Below are 26,002 nucleotides of genomic sequence, written 5' to 3'. Positions count from 1 at the left end.
GTAAAATTCGTTCACTAAGATAGTATCATTCGATTGGCAACAAATTCGGTTGCTATCACGAATCTGTTTTCTCTGTGTATTTATTTACAAGATAGATTTATCGCATTATTAGAGATCACTAAGGCAGATGCAGTTTCAATTTTCCAACTTATAACAGTTTTCTTTTCGGCACATAACTAGGGTTTTTAATTTCCCAACTTTTTTTGATTCCCGGGAATCGGGAAATTTTTTTCTACATTCCCGGGTACCCGAAATATATAATGAAATTCTATATATAATGAATTCACTTTTTAAATTTTCATACGAAAAACCACAAATAAATAATAATAGTAAGCGATCTATTATTGCCGAGACTGTAAAAAAAACTTTTCACTGTTTGTTGGCGAAAAAAATGGAGTTCTTAGTTGTTTTCAATGTATTTTCGTCAGTTTTTAATTCCCGGGATTCCCGACTAAAAATCCCGGGAATCGGGTAGTGACCGTTCCTTTAAAAAACTTGATCGGATTGGTAACAGACGGTGCTAACGTTATGACTGGTGACGTTACTTACTAATGAAACTGACTTGTTTTACATTAAGTGCACATGTCACTCACTCCAACTCTGCTCCAGTTATGCATATATTGAGCCAAATATTGAGCTTCTTTGTGGTAATATATATATTTATATTTTCTCTCATAGTCCCAAAAGAATTAACGAGCTTAAAGAATTTCAGGAATACTGTTCTGTAAAATCTCATAAAATATTAGGTGTTTGCCAAACAAGATGGTTATCTTTAGAAGGTGTTATTGCAAGAATTATAGAACAATGGGACAGTTTAAAATTGTATTTTATATCACGTTTTTATGACGTAAATGGTATAAGAGCAGCAGAACTGGCAGAAAGTCTAATAATAAAATCAAAACTTATTTTTTATTCTTGACATATGTATATGATTTTAAAAAAATGGTAGGTTTAAAACGATTTTGGTAGTTTTTTGACAAAAATTTGGTAGGAATAAGATTTGTTCAGTGGCAACGCTGATCCCCACCAAAATCGATATTTTTAGTGAAATCCTAAAGTCCATTTATCTCGGAAACTAGAGCTGCTATGACCAAAAGGACGAAAATATGTGATCACTCATATTCCCTACCACAAATCGATATTTTGAGTGAATTCCTAAAAATCCATTTTTCTCGGAAACTGGAGGCGCTATGATCAAAAGGACGAAAATCTGTGATCACTCATATTCCAAAAAACCGATATTCCCTACCAAAAATCGATATTTTGAGTAAAATCCTAAATGTTAATTTTTTCGGAAACTAGAGCTGCTAGGACCAAAAGAACGAAAATCTGTGATCACTGAAATCCTAAAAATCCATTTTTCATGGAACTAGATGCAGTAGGAACACCAAAAGGAAGTCTGGAAAATAGGTTGATATCTCCAGTCACCCGTAGCGGATACACTCGAAGCTCTTATCCTACACCAGCTGACCCACCAACTAACAGCAGCTTATCACAAGCACTGACTTAATTAAATCAGCAGAAAGAAGTAGACTTCCTAGTGGCACTTTCAGCACTTCCACATCTTCTACGACGAGGCGATACGCTCAGAAACTACGTCATAACAACGGTATTTGTGGTGAATTTGTAAACATTCACGAAAAAATTTTATTCACCACGATTTTTATTCAATTGCATTTGACGATATTTGTTGTGAATTTCTAAAAATTCACCACGATATTTTATTTTCACCACGATCCCCTCTATCCTCTTTCTACGAAAAGTATTTTTTGTCTGTCTGTTGTTCAGCTACCTGTTGCTGCTCCATCGTCGTCGTCTGCTTTCTCACTGCTTTGCTAGAAAATCGGGTTCGTGGTATTTATGCCAACTTTAAAAAGAAAATTGCACTAAAAAGTTTTATTGAAAAACAAAGATTCCTAACCCTGACTACTAAAAAGTGGTACCAAGTATCACAACTGTATATGCATAGCAACTCTGTCCAATTGACAACTACAAATTAATCGATTTAATAAAACAATCGATAAACATTAAACTTAATAAAACAAAAATTTACAACGTAATAGGAACATGTATAAAATAGAATTGATTATTGGCAAAACAATAAATAAAATATAAAATGATTTAGTAGAGTAAAAACGATAACAACAATCAATGACTGCTCCATCCAACATACTACAAAAACACAAATGATGACATTTTGATAACACACTCTAAGTAATAATAATCGTTGAGGTGCCATCCCCAACACTACAGAAATAAAAAGATTGCATTGAAATCAACATCAGAAAAAGTCAACTTGTTCGTTTTGAAATTGTATTTTTCCAACTTGCTGCGACTTTTGTTTTGTAAGCGTGTGTGGACGCGTGAAAAAAAGAAACGCAATTGAAATTGCGAAAAAAAAATAAATTAAAAAATTCTAAACGACCGGCACTACTAAAAGAATTTGGGCAACTTACTGCAGAAGGAGAAAATTAACAAAAAGGCTGTCGATAAAAGCGAGGAAAGTGTAAATAAATTAGGAAGATAATTATATTAACATACACACCACATACATAAATAAATACAACAATAACAGCAAAAAGATCAAAGTTCAAAAGGCCACAAAACTAATTGCATTTTTTTATTATACATTTTTTGTTGTTTTCGTTTTTATTAAAATCGGAAAAGGTTTGGAAATACCTGTTAAACAAAAAACCAAGTGCTCTTCGCATTTGTGTGTGTCTATGGAATAAGTAACAGAGAAAGTACAGAGTACAAGTTGAGCAAGAAAAAAATCCAAGAATATACATATACTTATAAATTTTGTATAGTCATCATTATTTTTTAACCGGCCTTAAACGAATAAACAAAAATAGCAGCCATGACCGCTGATACTGTGGACACAAATGCCGGCTCGGCCGAGGAGTCAGCAGCACCAACATCCATGTTTATGGCCATTATACAAGAGATTTTCTACAGTCCCATGAATCTCGCCCTGGTGGCTATTATTGCATTTTTGGTTTACAAAATCATTAAGGATAGAATTGAAGTGCCCAGTGTGGGCTCACAAAAACCTCTAGAACCAGAGCTGCCTAAATTACGTAGAGACTTTACTATAGCCGAACTACGTCAATACGATGGCACACAACCAGATGGTAGAATTTTGGTGGCAGTAAATGGCAAAGTCTTTGATGTTACAAAAGGAAAACGTTTCTATGGACCAGGTAAATTGCATTTTTTTTTCTCCTAAAGATATTTTATTGCATTTTTTAAAGCGTAATATTGTAGAATATTTTTGTTGTTCAGCTGTTAAACGATTTTTTTATATTTTGTATGTACATTAAAAAATATGTACAAGAATGTAGTAGGTGTATCTTTCAATATGCTGCTTTTTTATCTTTTTGCTACAATTTCGTTGGCAGAGGAAAGTAGGAGTAAATATTTATATTTCACTGTTTGTATGTGTGATGTATTTCTTTTCGGTCCCTGCAAAAAAATAAAAACAACAAAACATGGGGAAGGGTGTACCAAAACAATAACAAAATCATACTACTTGCAGCGAAGTAGAAAAAAACTAACACCCTGTTGCTTCGTGTTTTCTTAACAACCATATTCTTATTAGAATTATTTAGTCATCTGTTAATCAAATTTTGCATTATTGGTCTTAAAACAATACTGTTTGCCCCTCTCCAAACACCTTTACGATTGTGTTGATTTTCAATTCTAGCAACGTTCGTTCATTATCTCATATCTGATAATAGGAGTTGAGATATTTTGTGGTCAACGCTAGCACAAATTGCTAGTGGTTAAAAATATATGACGAAATAATGTTAGATACTTATTTATAAGCTTATAAGCATAATAGAAGTATTTGATAGATTTATATAGATTGTTCCTTTCTTATTAATTAAGGTGAAAATTTCATCATTTCATATTTTTGTAGATAAAATTATTAATCGAACTTAATTTGCCATCGAATTGAATTGTCTGCTTTATCTGTTTAATTTGAAAATTTGTTAAAGTTAATAATTTCCTAAAATTTAGACTACTAATGAAATGCTTACATAGGTATTATGACAAATATCGATTCAGTTATCCTGTCAAAAGTTTGAAAATATAGGTTATTTTAATATGAAGTCAAACATAATTCTCAAACTTTTAATAAAATTTGAAATTGTCTTAAAAAAGAAATATTTTTTTTAAATCGTACTGAAAAATCGTTGAAAATTAAATGTTAAAATTTAATATTTTACAAAAAGTATTTTTTTAATAGTAGATTTTATTTATAAAAGTAACGAAATACTACATTTCATAAAATATACTACTAATAAACGTTGAAAAAAAAGTTATTTACTGTACATTTTCTTAAATTTTAAAAATTTACTTTAAAAAAGTACCTTTTTATAAAATTACTATTATTTAAAAGATGAATCTAACTTAATATTTTAAAGATTTAACTTCACTACAAATTGTTTACTTTTATGAAAACTAAATACTAAAAATAAAAACACTTTTTATATAAGGTATTAAAAATATAACTTTTTTCAAATCCTCTAAATGGGAAATTTGCTTAAATTGTATGTAAAATTTCTTTGTTTTACAGAGAATTTTTAAAAAGATTCCAAAAATTACTACATTTTTTCGATTCAAAATTGGAATTTTAATTAAAATTTATTTCTAATTTCTTTTAAAATCCGATATTTTACTTAAGATAATATTTTATTTTATAAAAAGTATCCAAAATATTCCTTTTTTAAAAACTGTACTAAAAATACTACATTTTTAAAAAAAGTACTAAAATACTACATTTTTAAAAAAAGTAGTATTTTAGTAATATTGACGTTTTTAAAAAAGTACTAAATATACTACTTTTTTAAAAAAGTACTAAAAATATTACTTTTTTAAAAAAAAGTACTAAAAATGCTACTTTTTTTAAAAAGTACTAAAAATACTACTTTTTTAAAAAAAGTACTAAAAATATTACTTTTTTAAAAAAAGTACTAAAAATGCTACTTTTTTAAAAAAGTACTAAGATACTTTTTTTAAAAAAGTACTAAAATACTACTTTTTTAAAAAAAGTACTAAAATACTACTTTTTTAAAAAAGTACTAAAAATACTACTTTTTTAGCAAAAGTACTAAATACTACTTTTTAAAAAAATTATTAGAAATTGAAATGTTTACATAATTTTTTTTCTAAATTTTCTTATGTAATTTTTTTCATAAAATGCATTTTACAAAATACTACTTTTTTTAAAATCTTTGAGAATTAAATTTTGAATTAATATAATTATTTCAAATTCCTTTGAAATTTCAATACTACTATTACATTTTGTAATAAAGATACTGAAATATTACTATTTAAAATCTTTAAAATTATATAATTACTTAAAATGTCTTTTAAATTCCAATATTTTACTGAAAATACTGTTTTTCTTATAAAAATACTACTTTTTTAAAATGATTGAAAATGGGAATTTTACTTCAAATTAATTTGAAATTTCTTTTAAATTACAATCGATGTCAAATGTTTTGATATCATTGAAAAGGGCTTAAGAGATACCAAACAGGTAAAATATTTTCGAAAAAATGTCTTCATGTCAACATTTTAACAAATCGAAAATCGGCGTAAATTTTTTTTTTATTTGAGTTTTTTCAATTTAGTATGAATCGTTTGATGAATTTTATATAAAGCATTATTCTCAAATGTTTTCCAAACCTGAACAGATGTTTGAATTTTATTCAAATAGTAAATTGAGGTCGATTTGAAAAAATATTTTTTTTTTCAATTTGGTTTTCAAATATTTCAAATTATTTTCAATTTTATATCGTATCTTCTAAATGTTTACAGAGAAGGTATATATGACGGGTTAGTATGATAGTAATGATATTTCTATGAAGCCTATCTTACATTCCCAATAAGCATTTTTACTGGAATTCAAGTTCAAAGCAAGTTTAATTCATGCCTTGAATTATAGTCATGCAATTGAATTACAGTTGTATTACACTTTATTTCAATAGAATTCTCCAGTAAAAAGGAAATATAAATTCAAGCCATATGTTTTTTGTTTGAAAAATATTTAATTTTTCAAATGCTTGAATTTTTTGTTCTTAGGTGCTTATTGGGTTTCATACGGAATAGTATTAGCTTCTTTGGATTACATTTGAATTTTCCCAAAAGATTTAGTTTGAAATGAATTCCGATTTTAATTTGACATGGATTAAATGGAGAAAATAAATATTAATGCCATTTAGGTTACATTCCGAAAACAAATTTTTGTTGGAGTCTATTTTAAAACATTTGTTTCCTGTACTTTAGTTTTTATTTAAAATGAAATGGAAATTTTATTCATTTATTATTGAAGTTGTGTTGTTGTTTCTTTTTTATTGTTATTTAGCAGGGATACCAAAATCAGACCGTAGAATGTTTTTGTTTTTACAAAATTTGCAAAACAATTACTTTTGCTACATATTGACGACATGACGGCCACGATAAAGGCAAGGCACTACATCTTTAGAGTAAACTTATTATTCTAATTGTCTAGTGTTTTACTCAACGTCCCATGTCTCTCTTGACACCCAATACACAGCACAAATTTATTAAAATATGCTATTTTGTTTGCTGTTACGCATGAGGTGTTTTTGTGTAATGTCTTAATTGTATTGTATGTGATATTCCCGAAGTAATTTTTATTTTCTTTTAAAGAAAAAAAAAAAACTATTTTTAAATCTCAAGTTCAGGCACGTGCACTGCTTATAAATTGAGAAAAACGATGAAAATTAGTAGAAATCAAACAAAATTTAGCACAATTCTTACTATAATACTAAATTTTATAAAGTTCCTTTTTTAATTAAACATTTCAAACATTGTTATTAAAATACTATATTTTTTAAATCATTAATATTTTTCCAATTAGAATACAAATTGACTTTAAAAACAAAAACAAACAGACTCATACAATTTAAACATTGCATTTGTTGATGAAATTAGTGTATGTGTTTTAGATTTAATGACGCCGTCATCATTAAATTATTTTTTTTTTTTGTTTTACTACCTTACTAGTCAGTCTATGCGTTGCTAAACGAAACTGAAATATCATGTAATAATACTAGATTAGAAACCAAAATAAACAAAATAATGTTATATAGTCTATCTAAATAGTTAAATGGAAAGAAAAAATCTTATCAATGAAATTAAGTGCCTGCCGCCTACTGCCCTGTTGTGTCTGAAAAAAACAATAACTTGTTGCTTTCAAAGGTTTGATAAACAATAATTTTGTTTTTATATATTGTGTCAAATCATGCTTTCAAGAAAGAAAAATATTTAAAAAATCAGCATTTATTTTTGTGGCTTATTCAATTATCATACATATCAATAATATTCTTTTAGATGAATTATGATGAGCAGGCGAATATAAAGAAGAGTAGAGTAGTCTTTGACTTTGTGGTTATCAGAAATTTGTTGTTTGCAAACAAATTTCAAGAAATTGCAAGTTTACAATGTATATCAAGTTTTAAATACTGCGTATTTTTTCTGTTATTTTGAACAATTCACAGAGTTATACTCAGCAGTGCTGAATCTTATATACCATAGAATAAAATATACATAGAAGCGTTACTGAAAACCGTAATATTCCATCATGACTACGCTCGGCCACATGTTGCAATAACTGTTAAAAAGTATTTAGAATAAAATGGTTGGGAAGTTTTGCCTCAACCGACATATTCCATCATGACAACGCTCGGCCACATGTTGCAATAACTTTTAAAAAGTATTTAGAATAAAGTGGTTGGGAAGTTTTGCCTCAACTGACTACTATTTGTTTCGAACGATGCAGAACGCTGTCTCTGGGATACGCTTCTTTGGAAAAGAGTGTCAGATATTGGCTTGGTTTGTTCTTGGCCTTAAAATATGAGCAGTTCTTTTGGCTCGGAATCCATATATTGCCAGAAAGATGGGGAAAAGGTCATAACTAACAATGGCCAAGAGTTTGAATGAATTTATATTGGACTGAAGTTTCAAAATATGGCCTAATGTGCTGTTTTTCTATGGCGAATGAGCGTTTTGAGTGGACGTTTTACATGTATTTTGTTTTTGTTACAATAACAAAACACATGTTAAATTTCCACTAAGTACTCGTTCGCTATAGAAAAACAGCACATAAAACTTTGAAAAAATCCTGCATTTATAAGTCATACACCCATACACGCCCGAGTCGAATGGTTGTTAAAAATTTTCCAAATGCAAATTTGTGCGAAATTTTAAAATTTTTTTCTCCACCTATTAAAAAATAAATGCTGTGATAGGTAATAATTTTTATTTATATTATGAAAAAAATCTATTATTTTTATTTATGTCCAATTCAGCAACATTTTGCGTTATAATTTAGATATAATTTAATATATACTAAATATTTTAACATACGCTGATAGTTCCGAGGGAGTTTTATTAATTAGAGGGTTCTTTGAATTTCAGCACATGCTTTATTTTTAAGAATTTGTTTAAAATTTTCAACTTTAAACCAACGTAACTTTTGCGAGCAATGAAAATCCTTAACGCGAACAGTTTTATCATGCTTACGTATCAACGTATACAAATATAAAATGGTGTTCATGTCACAACATAAAAAATTTTAAAAATATTTTTAGTAAAATTCTGTAAAATATTTGATTTTTCTCATATTGACTCTTAAATTGGTTCAATGTATCGTAGCTGTGATAAAATACTAAAAGAATACAAATTTCTTAAGAATTTTTTTTTTGGGATTTTAAAGTATTAATTGAATATTTGAAGAAGTTTCAAATTAAATTTTAAGTTTGATAGCAAATTGAGAAAATAATATATTTTCCCGACTTTAAATTTGCTAAGGTTTTTGAAATTTTTGAGGATTAAGTTTGATAACAATAGAAAATAAAAAAATTTTGTTTTTATTATTTTTATTTAGGTGGACCTTATGCTTCATTTGCTGGACGTGATGCCTCTCGTAATTTGGCCACATTTAGTGTAGCACCCAACGACAAAGACGAATACGATGATCTAAGTGATTTGACTGCAATGGAACTTGATTCAGTACGCGAATGGGAAATGCAAATCAAAGGTGTGTATTCTGTTCATGTTCTTCTAATATTTATTAACATGTAATATATAACACAATACTTCAATTAATTTTTTTTCTATATATAGAAAAATATGATTTAGTTGGCAAACTATTGCGCAAAGGTGAACAACCAACCAACTATGAAGATGAAGAGGATGATACCGACAAAGATACAAAAGCTAGTGACACTCCCACCAATACGGCTTCGACAATTACAAATGTTACGGCCGGTGGTAATACTTCGACAACTACGACAACAGACAATGCTTCATCTTCAGCTGTCCAAGGTATTGAAGCCGAAGGCATTAGAAAACGTGATGTAGTCGTCACATCGGCCACAACAAAGGACGTTGAATAAGTTCCAATAAAATCAATTCATATATATATATACAAACTTATATTTATATATAAAAACCCGAAGAAACGTGAAAAAGCTGCTTATTTCTACATTTCTTTACTTTTTTTTAGCAGTTAAGAGTTTTCTTTCTTCTCCGTCATAACAATATAAATCCAAAACCCCAAATCCAAACCCTACCCCAACATGTAAACCTTAAATACCAGTTGCACTTTAAATTATATTTTATATTAATCATTTAATTTAGATTTAAAAAAAGGTTTTTGTTAATTTTTTTCATACTTTAATTTCGTATTTAATTAGATTTAAATTGTTTAATTCAAATTGCAATTGTGTAGTTTATAATAATTATTAATTGATAAAAAAATATTTTAAAAAAATTGTGGTTTCAAAATAAAACACTACATAACAAATAACATTATTCAAAAGTTAATTTAATTAGCAAAAGCTTTAAATGTTTTTTTTTATAATTTTAGTGCAACTCTTCATAATACATATTTAGTTTCTATTCAAATTTGCTAATTATAAATGGACAAAATATGAGAAAGGCGATTTATAATACGAATAAATGACAACAAAAAAAACTGTCGAAAACATCAAATTGATAATCAAATTTTTATTTTTTCATACAAATTTTGTATGTAATTAAAATTCGATTCTGAATAAGGGAGTTGGCATTTAAATGTTAAATTAAATTGTAAAATTAACTAAACAGCATTTCAAAAGTTGTACGACTTTTAACAATTTTACGTTTTCGTCAAAAAAAACTTTATATTTACTGATGTCCTATAAAATTTCATTGATTAACATTTCCTGTTGCTTTAATATAATTTTTGAGAAAACATTTACTTAAAATATATAAATAACATCACTTTAAAATAAAGATAAATTTATACATATATAAAAAGATCGCTATTGTTTTTAGTTTGTCATTAAGAAAATTATTTAGCAAAGACTAGAGCAACATATCCTTCCGGTGCGTAATAAAAAAATTATGGAAATCAATACTGAATACTGCAAGCAGATTAAAAATGGATCTCCATTGGTTGAAATTTCGGAAATTGCTTTATAAGTTTTCTGCATAATAAATGAGATTCGCTGTGATTTTTTGTTAATTCAATGATTCTATTATACCCATAGATTTTTTCGTGCTGCACAGAAGAATTACCACAGAAAAATTCGGTCAATTATTATAGGGAAAAAATAGTTTGTTAAATAAACAATGTTAGTGAAAAATTCAAGCAAAATAAAGTTGGGTAAAAAACCACTGTGGGTAAATTTACTCGAATTTAAATAGCAACCGAAACTGGACTATAACGGATATATTGATATCTTCTCATAATATTTGTTTGAGTTTTGACGTTCTTTCATTGAGCGAACGACAATCATATTACCACAATAATTTAAACATTGCTCCGAAACGACCCGAGTCACACTCGTCCTGAGATTATCAACTAAGCGACCTTATCAGAATAAATTTTGTGACAACCCCCATGAAAAACTTGATTACCAATTAAGTTCAAGAAATGATTTTTGCATTTATACTAAATTTTATCCTAAAAGCTTTTTTCACACTTACCCCAACACAAGCAATTGGAAAAGTTATCATTCCTTTTTTTAATAATTTATTCATTATTGCACTTCTTTTTACAATCACAACATTAAGAAGAATACTTAAATTACACTTTTTAAAACCATTCTTTGAATTTTTCCAAAGAATTAATTTATTTTCCAAACATTTTAATATTTCCTTTCCACTACACACAATAGAACAAGAAACACTCAAAAAATACCGCTAAATTTTGCTTAATCATTCACAATAACCACTGCCACTAATGGCATAAGTGCGGCCAAGTTTTTAGAAGTGTCATTTTCGGCGACATATGTTTGTCAATATTTGACGTTTGATTTTTTTGTTGGAGCAAGTTACATAAAAAGGTTTGTGAATATATTTTTTAATAAATTAGCTAGAAAAAGTATATTTTTTCTACAAAGTAGTATTTTAAAAACAAAGTAAATTATACTATTATTGCGAATTTCAACAATAATGTGAGAAAAATGTATTTGTATCTATTTTAGAAGGAATCATGCTGCGCTCCGCTGCTTCAGCTCTCGTAAACAAAACCCCCAAGCTGTTGGCTACGGGAATGCCGTCCAGCTTCACAGCCGGTTCGTTTGCTCCAGCCCTTAACACATTAATGGTGCGTCGTGAACAACAGACAATGCCTGTTGTTAATCCAAATGAAGCTGTACCCAGAAAACCTTACAGTCCCTTTGGCACCAAACAGTCGAGCATGGCTGAGTGGACATTGGCTCGTTTGGATGATTTGCTGAATTGGGGTCGCAAAGGTTCCATTTGGCCATTGACTTTCGGTTTGGCTTGTTGTGCCGTTGAAATGATGCACATCGCTGCTCCACGTTACGATATGGATCGTTACGGTGTTGTCTTCCGTGCATCACCGCGTCAAGCTGATGTCATTATTGTAGCTGGTACTTTGACCAACAAGATGGCTCCAGCTTTGCGTAAAGTTTACGATCAAATGCCTGAACCCCGTTGGGTTATTTCTATGGGCAGTTGTGCCAACGGCGGTGGCTACTATCATTACTCTTACTCAGTAGTACGTGGGTGCGATCGTATTATCCCCGTAGATATCTATGTTCCCGGCTGTCCACCCACAGCTGAAGCTTTGATGTATGGTGTTTTGCAATTGCAAAAGAAGGTCAAACGTATGAGAACTTTGCAAATGTGGTACAGAAAGTAAACGGTGTAAGAATTTAATTCTAGTTAAAAAAGCAACCATATAGTGTAATGTAAATGAAGGAGTTAAAACAATAAACACACCAACTGTGAATTTTGTTTATGAAATAAATCTTATTTCTTTTTTGTGAAATGAAAAATCGATACGAAATAAACCTCTCTTAAATATAGTAAAAAAATTTAATTTCGTTGAATCATCAGTAGTTTTTTATTATTTATACACTTTTAACTGCTTTAAATTTTAGATCTGCTACTAAAGCAACATGATCTGATGGAAAAACAACCGAGGGAATAGCAGTGTGGGCTTTGAGTTCGTCATTGGTGGGCAAGGGTATGATTTGTTCTACATCAAATCGATCCGATTGATAAAAAATATAATCCAAGCAGGCCGCAAAGCCTTCAGTAAAATTTGTATATTCAGGAGTTCCACAAGCAGATTGTATAGAAAACGGTTGTTTTAAACTCACATTTTTTACAGCTTCTTCTAAATCTAAAAAAAGAAAACAATGCTATTAAATGGGTTCCAATATTAAAATAGTAAACAAAAACTTACTACTACTCCAGTCAATGAAATCTTTATCCACATATCCCTTTGTCATCAAACGATAAATACCGCATTCGGGAACACTATTGAAATCTCCGCAGAATATAATTGACAAATCTTTTTCATTACTTAGATTATACTTTTCAATTGATTTTTTATAAATAGCTTCTACATACAGCATTGCAAAACCAATTTGTAGCAAACGTATGTGATCGGCATCGGGATGGAAATATAGATGAGTATTGGCCACTAAAATATAATGATCATTTTTTGTTTTCAATAAGTTCAATTGCAAAGTAGTTGAACGGTCACAAATACGCTCCACTAATTTCTCATTGCATTTAATTTTTTGCCACAATTCACTAAAAACATCCAGGGTCTTTATATTCTCGCCAATATTCAAGGCAAATGATTCAACCAACTCAAATTTATCCGAGCGATAGAAAGTTGCAACTCCCTCTCCACATGTTCCTTTTTGAGCTATAATGCCATTAAAGCCCTGTCGAACATCTTCAAGCACTGGTCTAAGATCATACTCGAAGATTTTCATATCTACCTCTTGCAGACACAAAATATCACTGTTGTATCCTAGTATTTCCTTAATGAACAACTGTTTGCGATAGTCTATCTTTAGGGCGTATGGCGGGCAATAGGGAAATAGATAAGTTCTTGTATAATCACTGTCAGCGTAAAGATCTGCCAAGATATTGTACGAAACCACACGCAAAGAATCGCCTAGTAAACGTTTTTGAGTAAAACAGTGTCTAGTCTCAAATGGACAGGGTCCCGGGCCGGCCTGTATGACATTTTTGCAGATATGCTCTACAGGTGGTCCATAAATGCCTTCAGCATTACCAGGCGTTAGTACAAGTTTTAAATAATGGTCTACATCCTCATTTGAGGTGGTATAAAATAGTCCATCACCGCAGAACTGCCAGGAGGCTTGCTGAATATTCCCAGATTCAGGCTGTAAAAACTGAAAGATTAGTATATTTTATTATAAAAATTTTTAAAAACTTGCCATTTTAGCCTTATACCACTGAGCCTTGCTGTTAGATTTTTCGGCAAATTTCATTTCTATCTTGCTGGGATACACAGTAAATCCTGCCAATATAGAAGTGGGTAGAACCAAATTAACCACCCAAGGTTGATTATAAACAAGTTGAAATGTGCGATCCAAAACCTTCAAATGCAAATTTTCCATTGTCTCTGTTAACATTTCAGCAAAGGTGATATCTTCCAACTTGTTGTTGGATCTTACAAATTCTATATTTATCTAAGAAAAGAAACATTATTATACTTCGGTTTTAACATTAACATTTAAAAGAGCGAACCACTTACCTCTCCTGTGGAAACAACTTCATTTATTGGTTCCGGCACCTGGGCTGGAGATTTCTTTTTACCCTTCTTCATTTTCTTATTCAATTCCTTTTCAATGTTTCCCCGAATTCTGTTCAAGGTAGCCTCGATTTTTTCATCAATTTTACGACAAAAATTAAAGTCCCGATCAATTTTTAAGTGTTCATTTGCATAGCGAAAACTGATATGGAGCTCCTGGCTATTGGGATCATTGCGCAAATAGACTTTATCCATGGTGTAGTTGGTGCGATGAGCATGTGCCGCCAGCAGACGTTGTTGAATATAAAACCGTTTATTTTTGTTACAAAAATCTGGAATCCGGTTTTTTATTGTATGATTCAATTGTTTAAATGTTCGTGACAACATAACCCAGCAATCTCAACTCAAACACATTGTTTTCTTCTTGTTTTTACTCAAAGGTTCCAGGAATTTGCAAAAAAAATTGTAAACAAAAAACAGCTGTTCACAGCTGGGAAAGTTAGGGTTTTCGATTTGTGCAAAAAATTACATGGTTCGGAATTTTATAATTGTTTATATGTCATTACGATTATAAAATAAATCCTGCATTTAGAAAGTTATTGGGACCATAAAAATATATCCTTATTTAGAGATGCAAGTTTGGTGATAGTAGAGAAGAACTGAGTTGACAACAAGGTGAGCTACTACATCTTAAATATTGTCTTTTATTGAGTATGTTAATTTTACTTCTCCTTACCCCGACATTACCTCTGTCATTTACAAACACTAGAGACTTGCTCAACTAAATTGCCTAGTGTGAAAGGTCTTACTTGAGTGTGTATTATATCCAAATTGTTAGATTTTTCTTTTGTTCGAATAAAACAAATAAGAGATTATTTCATGTAATAAAAACAGGGACCGTAAATAACAGTTATCCAGAAAATTGATACCAATAGATTCGTATTGAAGTTCTATTTCATAAACTATGGTGATCTTAAAAAAGAGAGTTTTAGTTTTAGCCGTCATAAAATAAAACTCATTTGAGTAGTTTTATTTTTCTCGTCAGAAAATTCCTACCGAGAATGGTGCTATGGGAACTATGGAAAATTGTGGACCGATCGGTACTGAATTTGGTAGTACGAGTTCAGCTCATATATAACTTATTTATGCTGAATTTGGTTTGGATATGTTTATAATTAAGATATATATGAGAGCTTAACTATTTTCAGATATTGCAGTTGTATGGGGGCTTGGATAAATAATGGACCGATTCTAACCAAATAGGCTTAGTCCTTGGGGCAATATAAAAGTTTGTGTGAAATTAATTTCGTCGAATTATCATTAAAATTGCGACCTGTAATATGATTACAAGTGATACTGAGCAGATTGGTATACTTTAAGCTGGGACAATATTTTTGTACGTTACAAACATCAGCACTAATCCACTATGGTGGTGTAGGGTATATATAAATTATATCTCAGCCATTTGTGGGCCGATTTTAAATAGCAACCGAGACGGGTCTATAGCGGATATATTGATGTTGGAATCGTTATTTAGGGGCTACAGAAAGTTGATTTCAATATACAGACGGACATGATTATATCGACTCCGCTATAAATTCTGAAATAGATTTAAAAATATTGTAGTTTTAGAAATCTGTATGTGCATGCTTCTCAACATAATCGTTAGAGTTTTTTTTTTTTAATATGTTATTCAATATCTTCAATTATCTTTATACCAAAACCTAGCTCTTTATATGTATACATATATAGAGAGTGAACAATAATTATTGAGAACAAAAACTGATATTTTTAAAATTAATTACTAGAAATTGCCAATTTCTTATAAGTAATTAAAGCAAAACTTGTTAGTAATAGTCTACTGGTAGTTATTAAAAGAAATAAAATAAAAGAAATATAAATTAGCTATTAGCTATTAATAATCATTCTATAACTAAGCAATTGTAAACCATTTTTCTAACTAACTTTCAAAGAGTGAACAACAAACGCAACTGTTAAAATGTTGTAAATTGTTATAATTGATTTTCACATTTACTAATTACAAATACATTATTATATGACACCTTCTTTCGTTCCTTTCTGCCCTTAACCATTAATCGAGAATAAAAATTGTTAACAAAGAAAACATGAGTTGGCTTTTATATGTGTGTGTGTGTGTTTTGGTTTTTTTATACAATTTCTTCGGTAGTTCATGCACTCACTGGGATTTTTTTGTTTGTTTTTTGCTTTTAATTATTTTTTTTTGTTTTTAAATTTAATTTAATTAAAATCACAATTAAGGAAATAAAAACAGATACAGATAAATACACATGATTACATACAACATCATATTTTAGGTTTTGTTGGTTTTGTTTTTTTTTCTTATTTTTTATGTCACAGTACAAAATGCTTTAACAACTAATCTCTTAATTATTTGTTTGTTTGTTTTTATGTTTATTTTCATTACTATCAAATTATAATAGTATTTAAACATTATCATTAATATTTTATTTCAAATATATATATTTTCGGTTGTTTAGTTTTGTTTTCACTTAATAAATTGTTTATATTATTAAAATTGTTATTATTATTATGTTGTATATTATGTATAGAGATGTATAGTATGTATGTTTGTTTGTATGTTTGTATATATACTTAATTTTGGTAGAATTTTCTTTAATTTTATCATTAACGTTATTATTAAATATATGTATACTAAATATATAAAATTACCGTCATCTTTTTATCGTTATTTCAAAGAATTTCAGAATTTTTTTTTAAATTACTATTGCAGCACATAATTTTTGTTTTTATTAATTTATATATATGTATGTCCTTATATATGTAAACCGTTTTAATTTAAATTTCTATTTAATTTTATTAAATCAAAATTATTTTTTTTTAATGATTTAAAACTTATCATTGATTTTTGGTAAGAATTTCTTAATTATTGTTATTTTAATTTTTTTGTTTAATTCTTTCTAGTCATTTCATAAAAAGTGGTTTGTTCAATTATTTTGTTTATCTTTTTGTGGTTGTTTATTTTTTTCAATGGTTTTTTTTTTAATTTTATTTATCATGTAAAATCTAAAAACTAATTTAATCGTTTATCAATTTTTCGGTAATTATATTTTTGTTTTTTTTTTTATGAATATTTGTATATATATATATAGAATTATTTATACTAAAATAGAAAAAGTTGTTTGTTTAATAATTACATATTGAGTTTTAACTAGTCACCAGGATGCTCTGGACATGAGCGATTTACCTCAAACCATCGATCAATACAGCTTTAAATATTAAAAGAAATCACACCAATGAAAACTAAATTTAACAAAACAAAGTAAAAACTTACCATTTATGATAAATACAAAGACATGGCAAGCGTGCTATAATATCACCAGGATTTAAATCTTCTAAACAAATTACACATTCTCCCTTGGCATCTGATAAAACATCCTCTGTACAATTACAAATAATTATAATTAATAAAAAATGCTTGTTTGTGGTTTATGTGTATATTTACCATTATATGAGAGTCGAGGTTTTGTCAGGCACATAACCAAATGGCATTCAATATCATCGGGTAAAACAAATTTATTGCATACAGGGCATTTAATTCCTACAAAGTAAAAATTTAAATTAGTACAACACATCGAGCATGCTTGATTTAGCAATGCTTTGGTTTTTGGACTATGTATTTCGAAAACATATAATTTGGATTAGTATTCTCTATTTATCTGAAAACTTTGTGCTCTCATAGAGATTTTGCTATATATAAATTGTACAATTACATGGCATTGTAAAAATTAATAAACAAGTGCTATATTCGGCTGTGCCGAATCTTACATACCCAAAGTATATTTCAATATAAATATTGAAAACAATTTGTCGGTGAAAAGAAAATTGGTTAATGAAACCTTGTGTGAAAAAAAATATTTTTCCGATTTTGACCTATTGTCGGTCCGAATTTCTATGGCGTTTATGCGTTATATCTTTAAATAGTCTATCTCTATATACCCCTATTGTATATGTTAATAACTTAGTAATCCAGATATTGATAAAAAAAAACATCGAGGTAGTTTTCAGCCGATTTTCATGATTTAGCAACTATTTATTTAAATAGCAACTATAAACAGCAACTATCTCGAAATAGTAAAAGTATATTGCTTAAAGTTAACTTTTACTATTAGGAACTTAAAGGCAAGTTGTAATAATGTCCCTAAATGTCCGAAATAACACACAAACTGGATGAATATTAAAAAAAAAAAATATATTTTCATAAAAAATCCTTGAAAAATTATACAAATTGTGCAATATGGACATGTCGTATATACTGTTAGATGGAGAGAAAATGTAAATACGTAAAAAATGGTCCAGCTCACGAAGGGTTATTACAACCAAAATATTTTGGAAAACATCATAAAACTAACCAAGGTTTTTTTTGAGTGGGGTAACAAAAACACTTTTTTCTTTGGTCTACTAAACATGTTTGGTTTCATAATAAAATCGTTAGAAGAATCGTAAGCGTTTTTATTTTGGATATATAAGTTTTTCGAAATCATACATCTAGTAAAACGTTGGAGATAATTCATAAACCCTAAAATCTTTAATATCAGATCATATGTATTTGTAGAATACACAAGCATTCGCTTCTATGTGTTTTAAGATTAATACTACAGTAAATAACTTACGAAGTTAATATTGAAATAAATAAAGTGATATCTACATATGTAAATAAAATTGGTCGTATGTATGTATTTATACATATGTACCTACGTAAGTAAATTTAATTCCAATTGGAATAACACAAAAAAAAATAGGTACATATGTATTATAACAAAGTGTATACAAATACATAGGAAAATAACTTACCATTAAACGACCATATTTGCGATGGAAGTGATGTTGCTGTATACACTCGTCCGATACTATTAGCTGCACCATTTGAGGCCGATTGAGCTGCTAAAGCTATGCTTTCTACGAAACTGGCTCCAGCCATTGAAACGCCCTGAAAGTAATCCTAATCATTAAAAAGACATTCACCTTGTCTGAACAATGGTGAAGAGACAATAACTTACACGTAAGTTATCTCCCAATGTGTGACGCTGCAAGTGATTGTTGTGACCTTGTTGTGACGACATTGTTGTTGTTGATGAACTGGCATAATTATTGCTATTAGCTGCTGTCGAATTGCTGGCATGTGTGTGTTGATTGTGATCGCCGGATGATGATCCGGTTGCCTGAGCGTGCATGTCAGGCACAGAACTCAAACTGCGGGCACGTTGTCTGTCCACCGACGAGCTAGTCAATTCGGCACCAGTCGAGCTGCTCGAAAATGTCCGCGAACGAGGGCTCTGGTGACCGCTGTTGGCGGGTGTACTCGCCTTTGCGCCCATTCGTTGTTGGATATTGATGTGAGTGTGGTGGAGGAGATGAAGGAAAAGGATCAGGGAGGGATGATCAATTCTTTGTAAACTTATCTATAGAGTTCCTTTGTCTGGCAAAGGTTACTGCTAAAATATTTTGAAGTGTTTTAATGTTACGTCTATTGTTCTAAAATTTTATTATTTATTTGTTGTGGGTGTGACTATGTGCACTATCGTAGTTGTAGTTTTTTGAACAAGGATGAAAAAAGTTCAAAGTTTCTTCAAGTTATTCATCATACTCCATTTGTGTTTTTTTTTTTTCTTTTTGTATTATTTATTTCCTTAGATGTTAAGTTGGTTTGTTTGTTGTCTACTACTTTTTCCTTGTAGATATTATTTTTGTAATTCTCTTTTTCTTCCTTCCTTTCTTACTTTCTTTGTTGTTCGTTGTTTTAGTAGATCTTAAGGATTAATTAATTTTTTCTTGTTTTTTTTCTTCACAGGCAAATAAACAATACTTTCGTTTATTATTTGTTCATCTACTTCTTTTCTTAACTGAAAAGTCCTTTTAGTATTAAATACTACATAGAAAATGAAATTAAAAATAACACTATACGACAGCGGCTAATACGGACTGGATTAATGACGATGGGTGAATTTGTTTTCCTATTTTTTTTCTTCCTTTGCTGTCTGTATATGTAATGCAATAAAATAAAGGTATTATAGTTAAAATGTTTTGCGTTATTTTGAATTTGTTTTTGTAATTATCTATTTGCCAAAATAAACACTTCAATTTTTTTACGTTTTTCCGTGAAATTTTTATATATTTTGTTCTGCTTTTACGTTTTTATGCAATTTTATGTCCGTCTTAAAAAATTTTTTCTTACTTAAGTTCTTTATTTGTTGTTTCTCTATGCTGTAGTTTGACATTCATCGCACACTTTGACATTTTTGCCATTTTGTGCAGGGTTCGGAAAGCAAACAAAATTATAAAGTTTTTTTTGTTGTGATTATAATAAACCTTGTCGATCTGGCATCATATCGTGTAAATTTAATAATTTATCGTTATTTTTACGATTATGAGATTTTATCCAAAATTTAACATTAAAATAAGTTTAAAATCTACACAAAACTAATATTGCAACAACTAGCGACTTAATACGATATGTTGTTTATTTAATCTTAATTTATACCTCAATTCTTAAATGAAAAAAATTATAAAACGCATTTTCGAATTATTTTAAATCAGTTTTTTGTTTCATGTGTCTAATATTTTGGTCTAACATATTTAAAAATTCTATAAAAATTAAAAATCCCACCGAAACCGGTTCATTATTCGGTCTAATTCAAAATAAACCAACATTTTTGAGCGAACAGTTTTTACAAGATGCTTAAACATATAAGTTTGACCTAATTCGAAACCGAATATTTGATCAGACTCTAAAAATTAGTTAAGTTTTACACATTTTGCCTCTACCTATGATTCTATCTGTATAGAATAAAAAAATAAAACAAAAATAGATAAATAAATTTTGATATTTCAAACTTTTTTATTTATTTCATCAAAACCAAATTTTATAAGAACCATTAAAATATTTATATATAACTACACATTCTCTTTTTTTTATTAAATTTTAATACACACAAATTGAATATGTACCTTAAAAAGAAGAATGATTATATTTTCAAATAACTAAAGAATAAAACAGAGTAAAATTAGTATTTTTAAATAAAAGAAATCTATGCTTAACATTCTTGCTAATTTGTTTTTTTTTTCTCTTTTAATTGCAGTTATAGATAGAAGATAAATAATCATTATTATTTTTTTTTTGTTTGGAATTTGGAAAACACAATTGTTTAGCTATTTTTCTTGTGATATTTTCATATATATATATTAATGTATGTATATAGATTAATTCTAAAATTAATTTTTGTATTATATTGTTTTGATGTGTACTTCTTTTGTTTTAATATTTATTATAATTGTAAAGCAAGAGAATTTGTTAAAAATTTAAACTAAATTGAAACGTTTTCTCTTGGCGTTTATTTTCTGGTTGTTTGAAACGATTAAACGCTATTTGTTAGCATTGCACTTTACAGTATTGGCCGCGACGTTCTAAAACTTCACGGTACTCTTTATAGTTCATCTGAATTTCCTGAGAACGGTAGCGGGTTAATTTAATAGCTTTACGTGTCTCTGGTGTAATGACAGCACGGTATCCACCTTTTCTTAAAAGAGAATCTATCGTTTGTATCTGATCCCATCCTAGAAATTATTGAAAATATAAAAATAATATTAGTTTTCATTAAAACTAAATTCCAAAACTAATTCTTACTAAAATACTAATATGATTGTAAAAGATTTGTCTAAGTTCAAAACTGGTTTTATTTATAGTACCATAACAATTTCATGGAATCAGTTGACAATGATGTTTATTTATGCAAGATACACTTACAATAGCGAACGTGAAACACTTTGAATATCAAAATAAAATGTTTAGTGTGTTTATTAGATGCAGAAACTAGTTGTTTAGTTAAATCCACTAAATTTTGATTTTAATTAAAATTTTCAGGCACTTTATCGGAACGATAGCGGAGTACTAAGTAGAAAATATATTTTCCGTTTTCTCATTATAACAACAAAGATTACAGAAAAATAAATTATAACAATTTTGACATTTTTGTAAATAAAAGTTGTTTATGAAAATTTTTATTATCGTCCACGGTGGACTTCTGTGAAAATGGCCATATGCGTAATAGGCTTAGTACTAATAATTAAAATTAGCTTCATCTAAATTTCTGTTGTGAATACATCTAATGTTTTTACATTCGACATGTCAATTATAATAATTACAGATTAGTAGAATTTTAGAATATTAATACAAATTAAATTTCATAAAATTTAAACACTTCTAAAAATTCATTACATACCTTGTTCTGTAGCTACTTGCGGTAAATAAGTAGCAGTCCTTTTACAACCTCTTTCATTGATGAATTCAATGCGTATGCCATGTACACCTAAAGTCCAATCCAAATGACCATTGGCCTCCTCAAAATTTTGCAAAATAGATACAGAAACTGTCAATTTTGGTAGTTCATCACGTGAGATCGGAGCAAATCGTGAATCTTTCAAAGCGCTAGTTAAGGCATATTCGCGCAAACCCGAATGAAGATGCATAGCACTAAATGTTCCAATACAACCGCGTAAACGTTTATCACGTCCCGTCTTCCAGGTAACAAATAAAGGGCTTTATTTTTCAAACAGAAAATAAAACAAAGATTTGCAACGTTAAATATTATACATAAACACAAATAAAATACTTACAAAGCTTCATTAGTGAATGGTGGAGTACCTGGTCCCTCCATATTGTTGAGCTCACAATCTAAAACTTCAAAACAAAACAAACACATATCGGGTACGGCCACATTATCCAATGGCTTAACAGCGTAACCATTTGTCAACCTAACCACTCCTTGGTGGTGATTGTAATCATGTTTACCATCGCCATTAGTATAGAGTTGATTGGACCCACTACTGTTACCACCCGAATTATAGGAATTATGATTGTGATAATGGTTGGACATAATGTATTTACGTTTTTTACGCCTTTCTTTCACGTTTACAAAAATATATTCAAAAAGTTATTTTATTTTATATATTTTTGTTTCTTGTAAATTGTTTTTAAATCGTTTGGTGATAGTGAAAATTAATTTATGTTAATTTAGTCTAATAACGTACGCTAATCATTAAAGTAATGGCAGTGGGTGTATGATCTAATTAATGGTTAGGTTTATCTGAAAATATAATAAAAATATACATATATAATATTGTTTGTAATACTGACTAATGTTGAAAGTTATCAAATAAGATATTAAAAAGAAATTTGCCAAACTTAATTGTGTATAAATTGATATTCAAATAATTTTAATTTATGTTGCCATAACATAAAATGAGAGTAATTTAATTTATAAAAGAATAAAATTGTTCATAGGTAGTTATCAAATGAAATGTTTTTATGACTACCAGATGTTTAATCCGGAAGGAGAAGATTCTCATTTGTTCCAAAAATGGCAAATCAGCTACAGATGTATGATAAGAGAAGGATAAAAACCAAACCTGTGATTCTTGCAATACTATTGTTCAGGAGCATATGATGGACATCGTTTATAACGTCTTATTTGAAGTAATGAATTAAATTATAAAGTTAATATAGAAATGGAGAAAATCAGTACATTCATGTATAATCACCATCCTTTAAACCTTTTTACTTTAAAATAATAATTTGTAATTTATTTATAATCTGACATTTTCTTTTTTATAAATAATTCGTTTTAAGTCTCAAATAAGCTTAACTTTAATGTATTAACATTTATATCACAAATTATATAGATATGAATGAGCTGGCCTCAGTAATATGGCTGTGGTTTGGAAAGATGGAACATTTTTTTTGTTTTCTCTCGATCTTCAAACCACAACCAATTAAAAGTTGTTGTAGAACGTCAAAATTATCATACGGTTCGATATTTATTTTTTGGCAACTGTTATTGGTTGCATATCTGTAATAATCTGTGATATACATATATTCTTATTGGAGAATTGTCCATTTTAATAAATACTTCTCAATTCCATCTGGCAGCACGATTCTCATTAGCTACATATATATTTCCAACTGACGTCTTTTATTTCTCTTATTCTTGTTGTTTTATTGATATTTACGAAATGTCAGCAAAAGATAGAATGAAACATTGCTAAAGAAAATATATATATGCCAGTCAGTCACAAAGAATTTAAGAAAAAAGTTAACCCATTTCTTTCCGATTTAGAAAATCCTTGACCCTCATCATAACAAAATGTTGAGATTATTATGAACTTTTCGAAAACAATTAAATTAAATACCTTCATTTAATCTATTTAACTACTGCTTCTGGTTAATCTTTTTCCTCTTTGTTTCTTTTGACCTTTCTCTACTCCGCACTCGATGTTTTTTCAATGGTCAAACGATGGACAGTTTTTTTCTTTGTTTAACTGTTTCTTTACGTATAAATTTTAGGGAAACTGGCATCATCCTCATCCGGATCACCTCATACGATTTATAATTTAGAAATTTAATGGACCAATTCGAAGAATTTCTTTAATATTGAGGAATTTTGGATTGCACGAAAAACAACTGCACTTGTCTCACCGTTCTTTGTTATAAGATGAACTAATAGAAATGGCGAATATGGTTGCCAACGTTAAATAATGTGTATATTGTGCGAAAAAGAAAATGTCAGAAACAAGAATATGGTGTATTAAAATAAGGTGGTAGCCAATTGAAAACAATACAAATACAACATACATTTCATATTTTTAGTGTATTTTAGTTGTCTTTCACTTTTTAAACTCAAATTTTTTTGTGAAAATTCAGTTTCTTTTTTACCTTTCAATATATTTGAAATAAATGTATTTTGTCAGCTATTAAGTTTTAAAAACTTTGGACACAAAACTCTGATGTTTACCCCTATATTCGAAGCCCCTAATCACTTCTTCACGGCTTATCAACGTATTTTTATACCCTTCGTTAGAAGGGTATATGTATATAAGTTTGTAATATCCACAATATAATTTTCCGACCCTATAAATCCGGGTGTTTTGAACTGAGTAATACAAAATATGCACCGTTCTTTAATCTTTCATTTAGTTTTATCAGTTTTAAAAAATGTCAATTATTTTTTGTATGAGAGTGTTTTTTTGTTGTAAAAGTCAAAATGAAAATTCATGTTTTCTCGTATATTTGACAAGTAAAAATTTGGGTTAAATACAGATTAGAAAGATGTTAGTATATACTATTTAAATCAGGTTTTATTTCTGAAATCGCATGATTTGTTGGAAATTTATTTAAGAAATAGTAAAATGTCATAAAACATTCAAAGTCGTTTTTCTCGAAACGACTTTTTTGAATTATGACGTTGTTGCAGCAAATGAGCGATATATTCTGAATCCTTATAGATAGGGGAGTCGATTAAGCCATGTCCGTCTGTTGAAATCAATTTTCTGATTACCCCAGTTATTTTCGGGATCCAAATCTTCAATAATTCTGCCATACATGATTTCGAGAAGTTTCCTATTTAAAATCAGCAAAATCGGTCCACAAATGACTGAGATATGAGAAAAAAACCAGGACAACCTCGATTTTTTTCCTATTTTTGACCTATATCTGGATTACTAAGTCATTAATATAGACAATATGAATATCTAATGATTGATACATATTTCAAAGACCTTTGTAACGACGTATATAAGACCATAGTAAGTTTTGACCAATGGGTCAAAATCGGAAAAAATAATTTTTATCCCGAATTTTTTTTTTCAATTTAAAAAAAAATTTAATTTAAAAAATAGATGTTTAAAATTAAAAAAAAAAAATTTCCAAAAAATTAAAAAACAACTTTGGAAAAAAAAAAAATTTTGTTAACTAAAAATATTTAAAATTTGTATTTTGAAGTATTTTGTATTTGTATTTTGAAGTATTATTTGCAACTTTATCCTCCATTTTCTCAATCTTTCTCAATCGTGACGATAAACTGACAGTTCTCATACAAA

At 28.9% G+C, this 26,002-nt stretch overlaps 5 protein-coding genes across 6 annotated transcripts; 2 read left to right on the top strand and 3 right to left on the bottom strand.

Annotated features, from left to right (window-relative positions):
* The first annotated feature begins 2,254 nt into the window (after nucleotides 1-2,254).
* LOC135956649 (membrane-associated progesterone receptor component 1-like) lies at nucleotides 2,255-10,340 on the top strand. The gene is made up of 3 exons (XM_065507199.1): nucleotides 2,255-3,203; nucleotides 8,924-9,076; nucleotides 9,163-10,340. Exons 1-3 carry the CDS (start codon nucleotides 2,861-2,863, stop codon nucleotides 9,432-9,434), a joined length of 768 nt encoding a protein of 255 aa, XP_065363271.1. The 5' UTR covers nucleotides 2,255-2,860; the 3' UTR covers nucleotides 9,435-10,340.
* A 924-nt stretch (nucleotides 10,341-11,264) lies between these two features.
* On the top strand, nucleotides 11,265-12,368 carry LOC135956358 (NADH-quinone oxidoreductase subunit B 2-like). The gene is made up of 2 exons (XM_065506814.1): nucleotides 11,265-11,369; nucleotides 11,511-12,368. The coding sequence occupies exon 2, from the start codon at nucleotides 11,519-11,521 to the stop codon at nucleotides 12,191-12,193; it is 675 nt and encodes a 224-aa protein (XP_065362886.1). The 5' UTR covers nucleotides 11,265-11,369; nucleotides 11,511-11,518; the 3' UTR covers nucleotides 12,194-12,368.
* LOC135956357 (2',5'-phosphodiesterase 12) lies at nucleotides 12,369-14,513 on the bottom strand. The gene is made up of 4 exons (XM_065506813.1): nucleotides 14,075-14,513; nucleotides 13,755-14,009; nucleotides 12,743-13,700; nucleotides 12,369-12,679 (listed from the first exon to the last, which is right to left on the bottom strand). The coding sequence occupies exons 1-4, from the start codon at nucleotides 14,456-14,458 to the stop codon at nucleotides 12,405-12,407; spliced, it is 1,872 nt and encodes a 623-aa protein (XP_065362885.1). The 5' UTR covers nucleotides 14,459-14,513; the 3' UTR covers nucleotides 12,369-12,404.
* A 1,552-nt stretch (nucleotides 14,514-16,065) lies between these two features.
* Nucleotides 16,066-20,329, bottom strand: LOC135956794 (E3 ubiquitin-protein ligase znrf2). 2 transcript variants are annotated; one of them, XM_065507380.1, is made up of 5 exons: nucleotides 19,132-20,329; nucleotides 18,926-19,073; nucleotides 17,577-17,672; nucleotides 17,406-17,511; nucleotides 16,066-17,340 (listed from the first exon to the last, which is right to left on the bottom strand). In XM_065507380.1, exons 1-5 carry the CDS (start codon nucleotides 19,447-19,449, stop codon nucleotides 17,283-17,285), a joined length of 726 nt encoding a protein of 241 aa, XP_065363452.1. In that variant the 5' UTR covers nucleotides 19,450-20,329; the 3' UTR covers nucleotides 16,066-17,282. The 2 variants fall into 2 exon arrangements, with proteins under 2 accessions (XP_065363452.1, XP_065363454.1); XM_065507382.1 differs by having other exon boundaries at nucleotides 18,926-19,061; nucleotides 19,132-20,328.
* Nucleotides 20,330-20,945: 616 nt separating this feature from the next.
* LOC135957383 (uncharacterized protein CG5902) lies at nucleotides 20,946-24,629 on the bottom strand. Its single transcript, XM_065508119.1, has 4 exons — nucleotides 24,317-24,629; nucleotides 22,745-23,214; nucleotides 22,351-22,667; nucleotides 20,946-21,685 (listed from the first exon to the last, which is right to left on the bottom strand). The coding sequence occupies exons 2-4, from the start codon at nucleotides 23,002-23,004 to the stop codon at nucleotides 21,501-21,503; spliced, it is 762 nt and encodes a 253-aa protein (XP_065364191.1). The 5' UTR covers nucleotides 23,005-23,214; nucleotides 24,317-24,629; the 3' UTR covers nucleotides 20,946-21,500.
* Nucleotides 24,630-26,002: the final 1,373 nt, after the last annotated feature.

The sequence above is a fragment of the Calliphora vicina genome, chromosome 4, assembly GCF_958450345.1.
Source record: "Calliphora vicina chromosome 4, idCalVici1.1, whole genome shotgun sequence".
Classification (NCBI taxonomy): domain Eukaryota; kingdom Metazoa; phylum Arthropoda; class Insecta; order Diptera; family Calliphoridae; genus Calliphora; species Calliphora vicina.
This window is presented reverse-complemented; position numbering and strand designations above follow the sequence as displayed.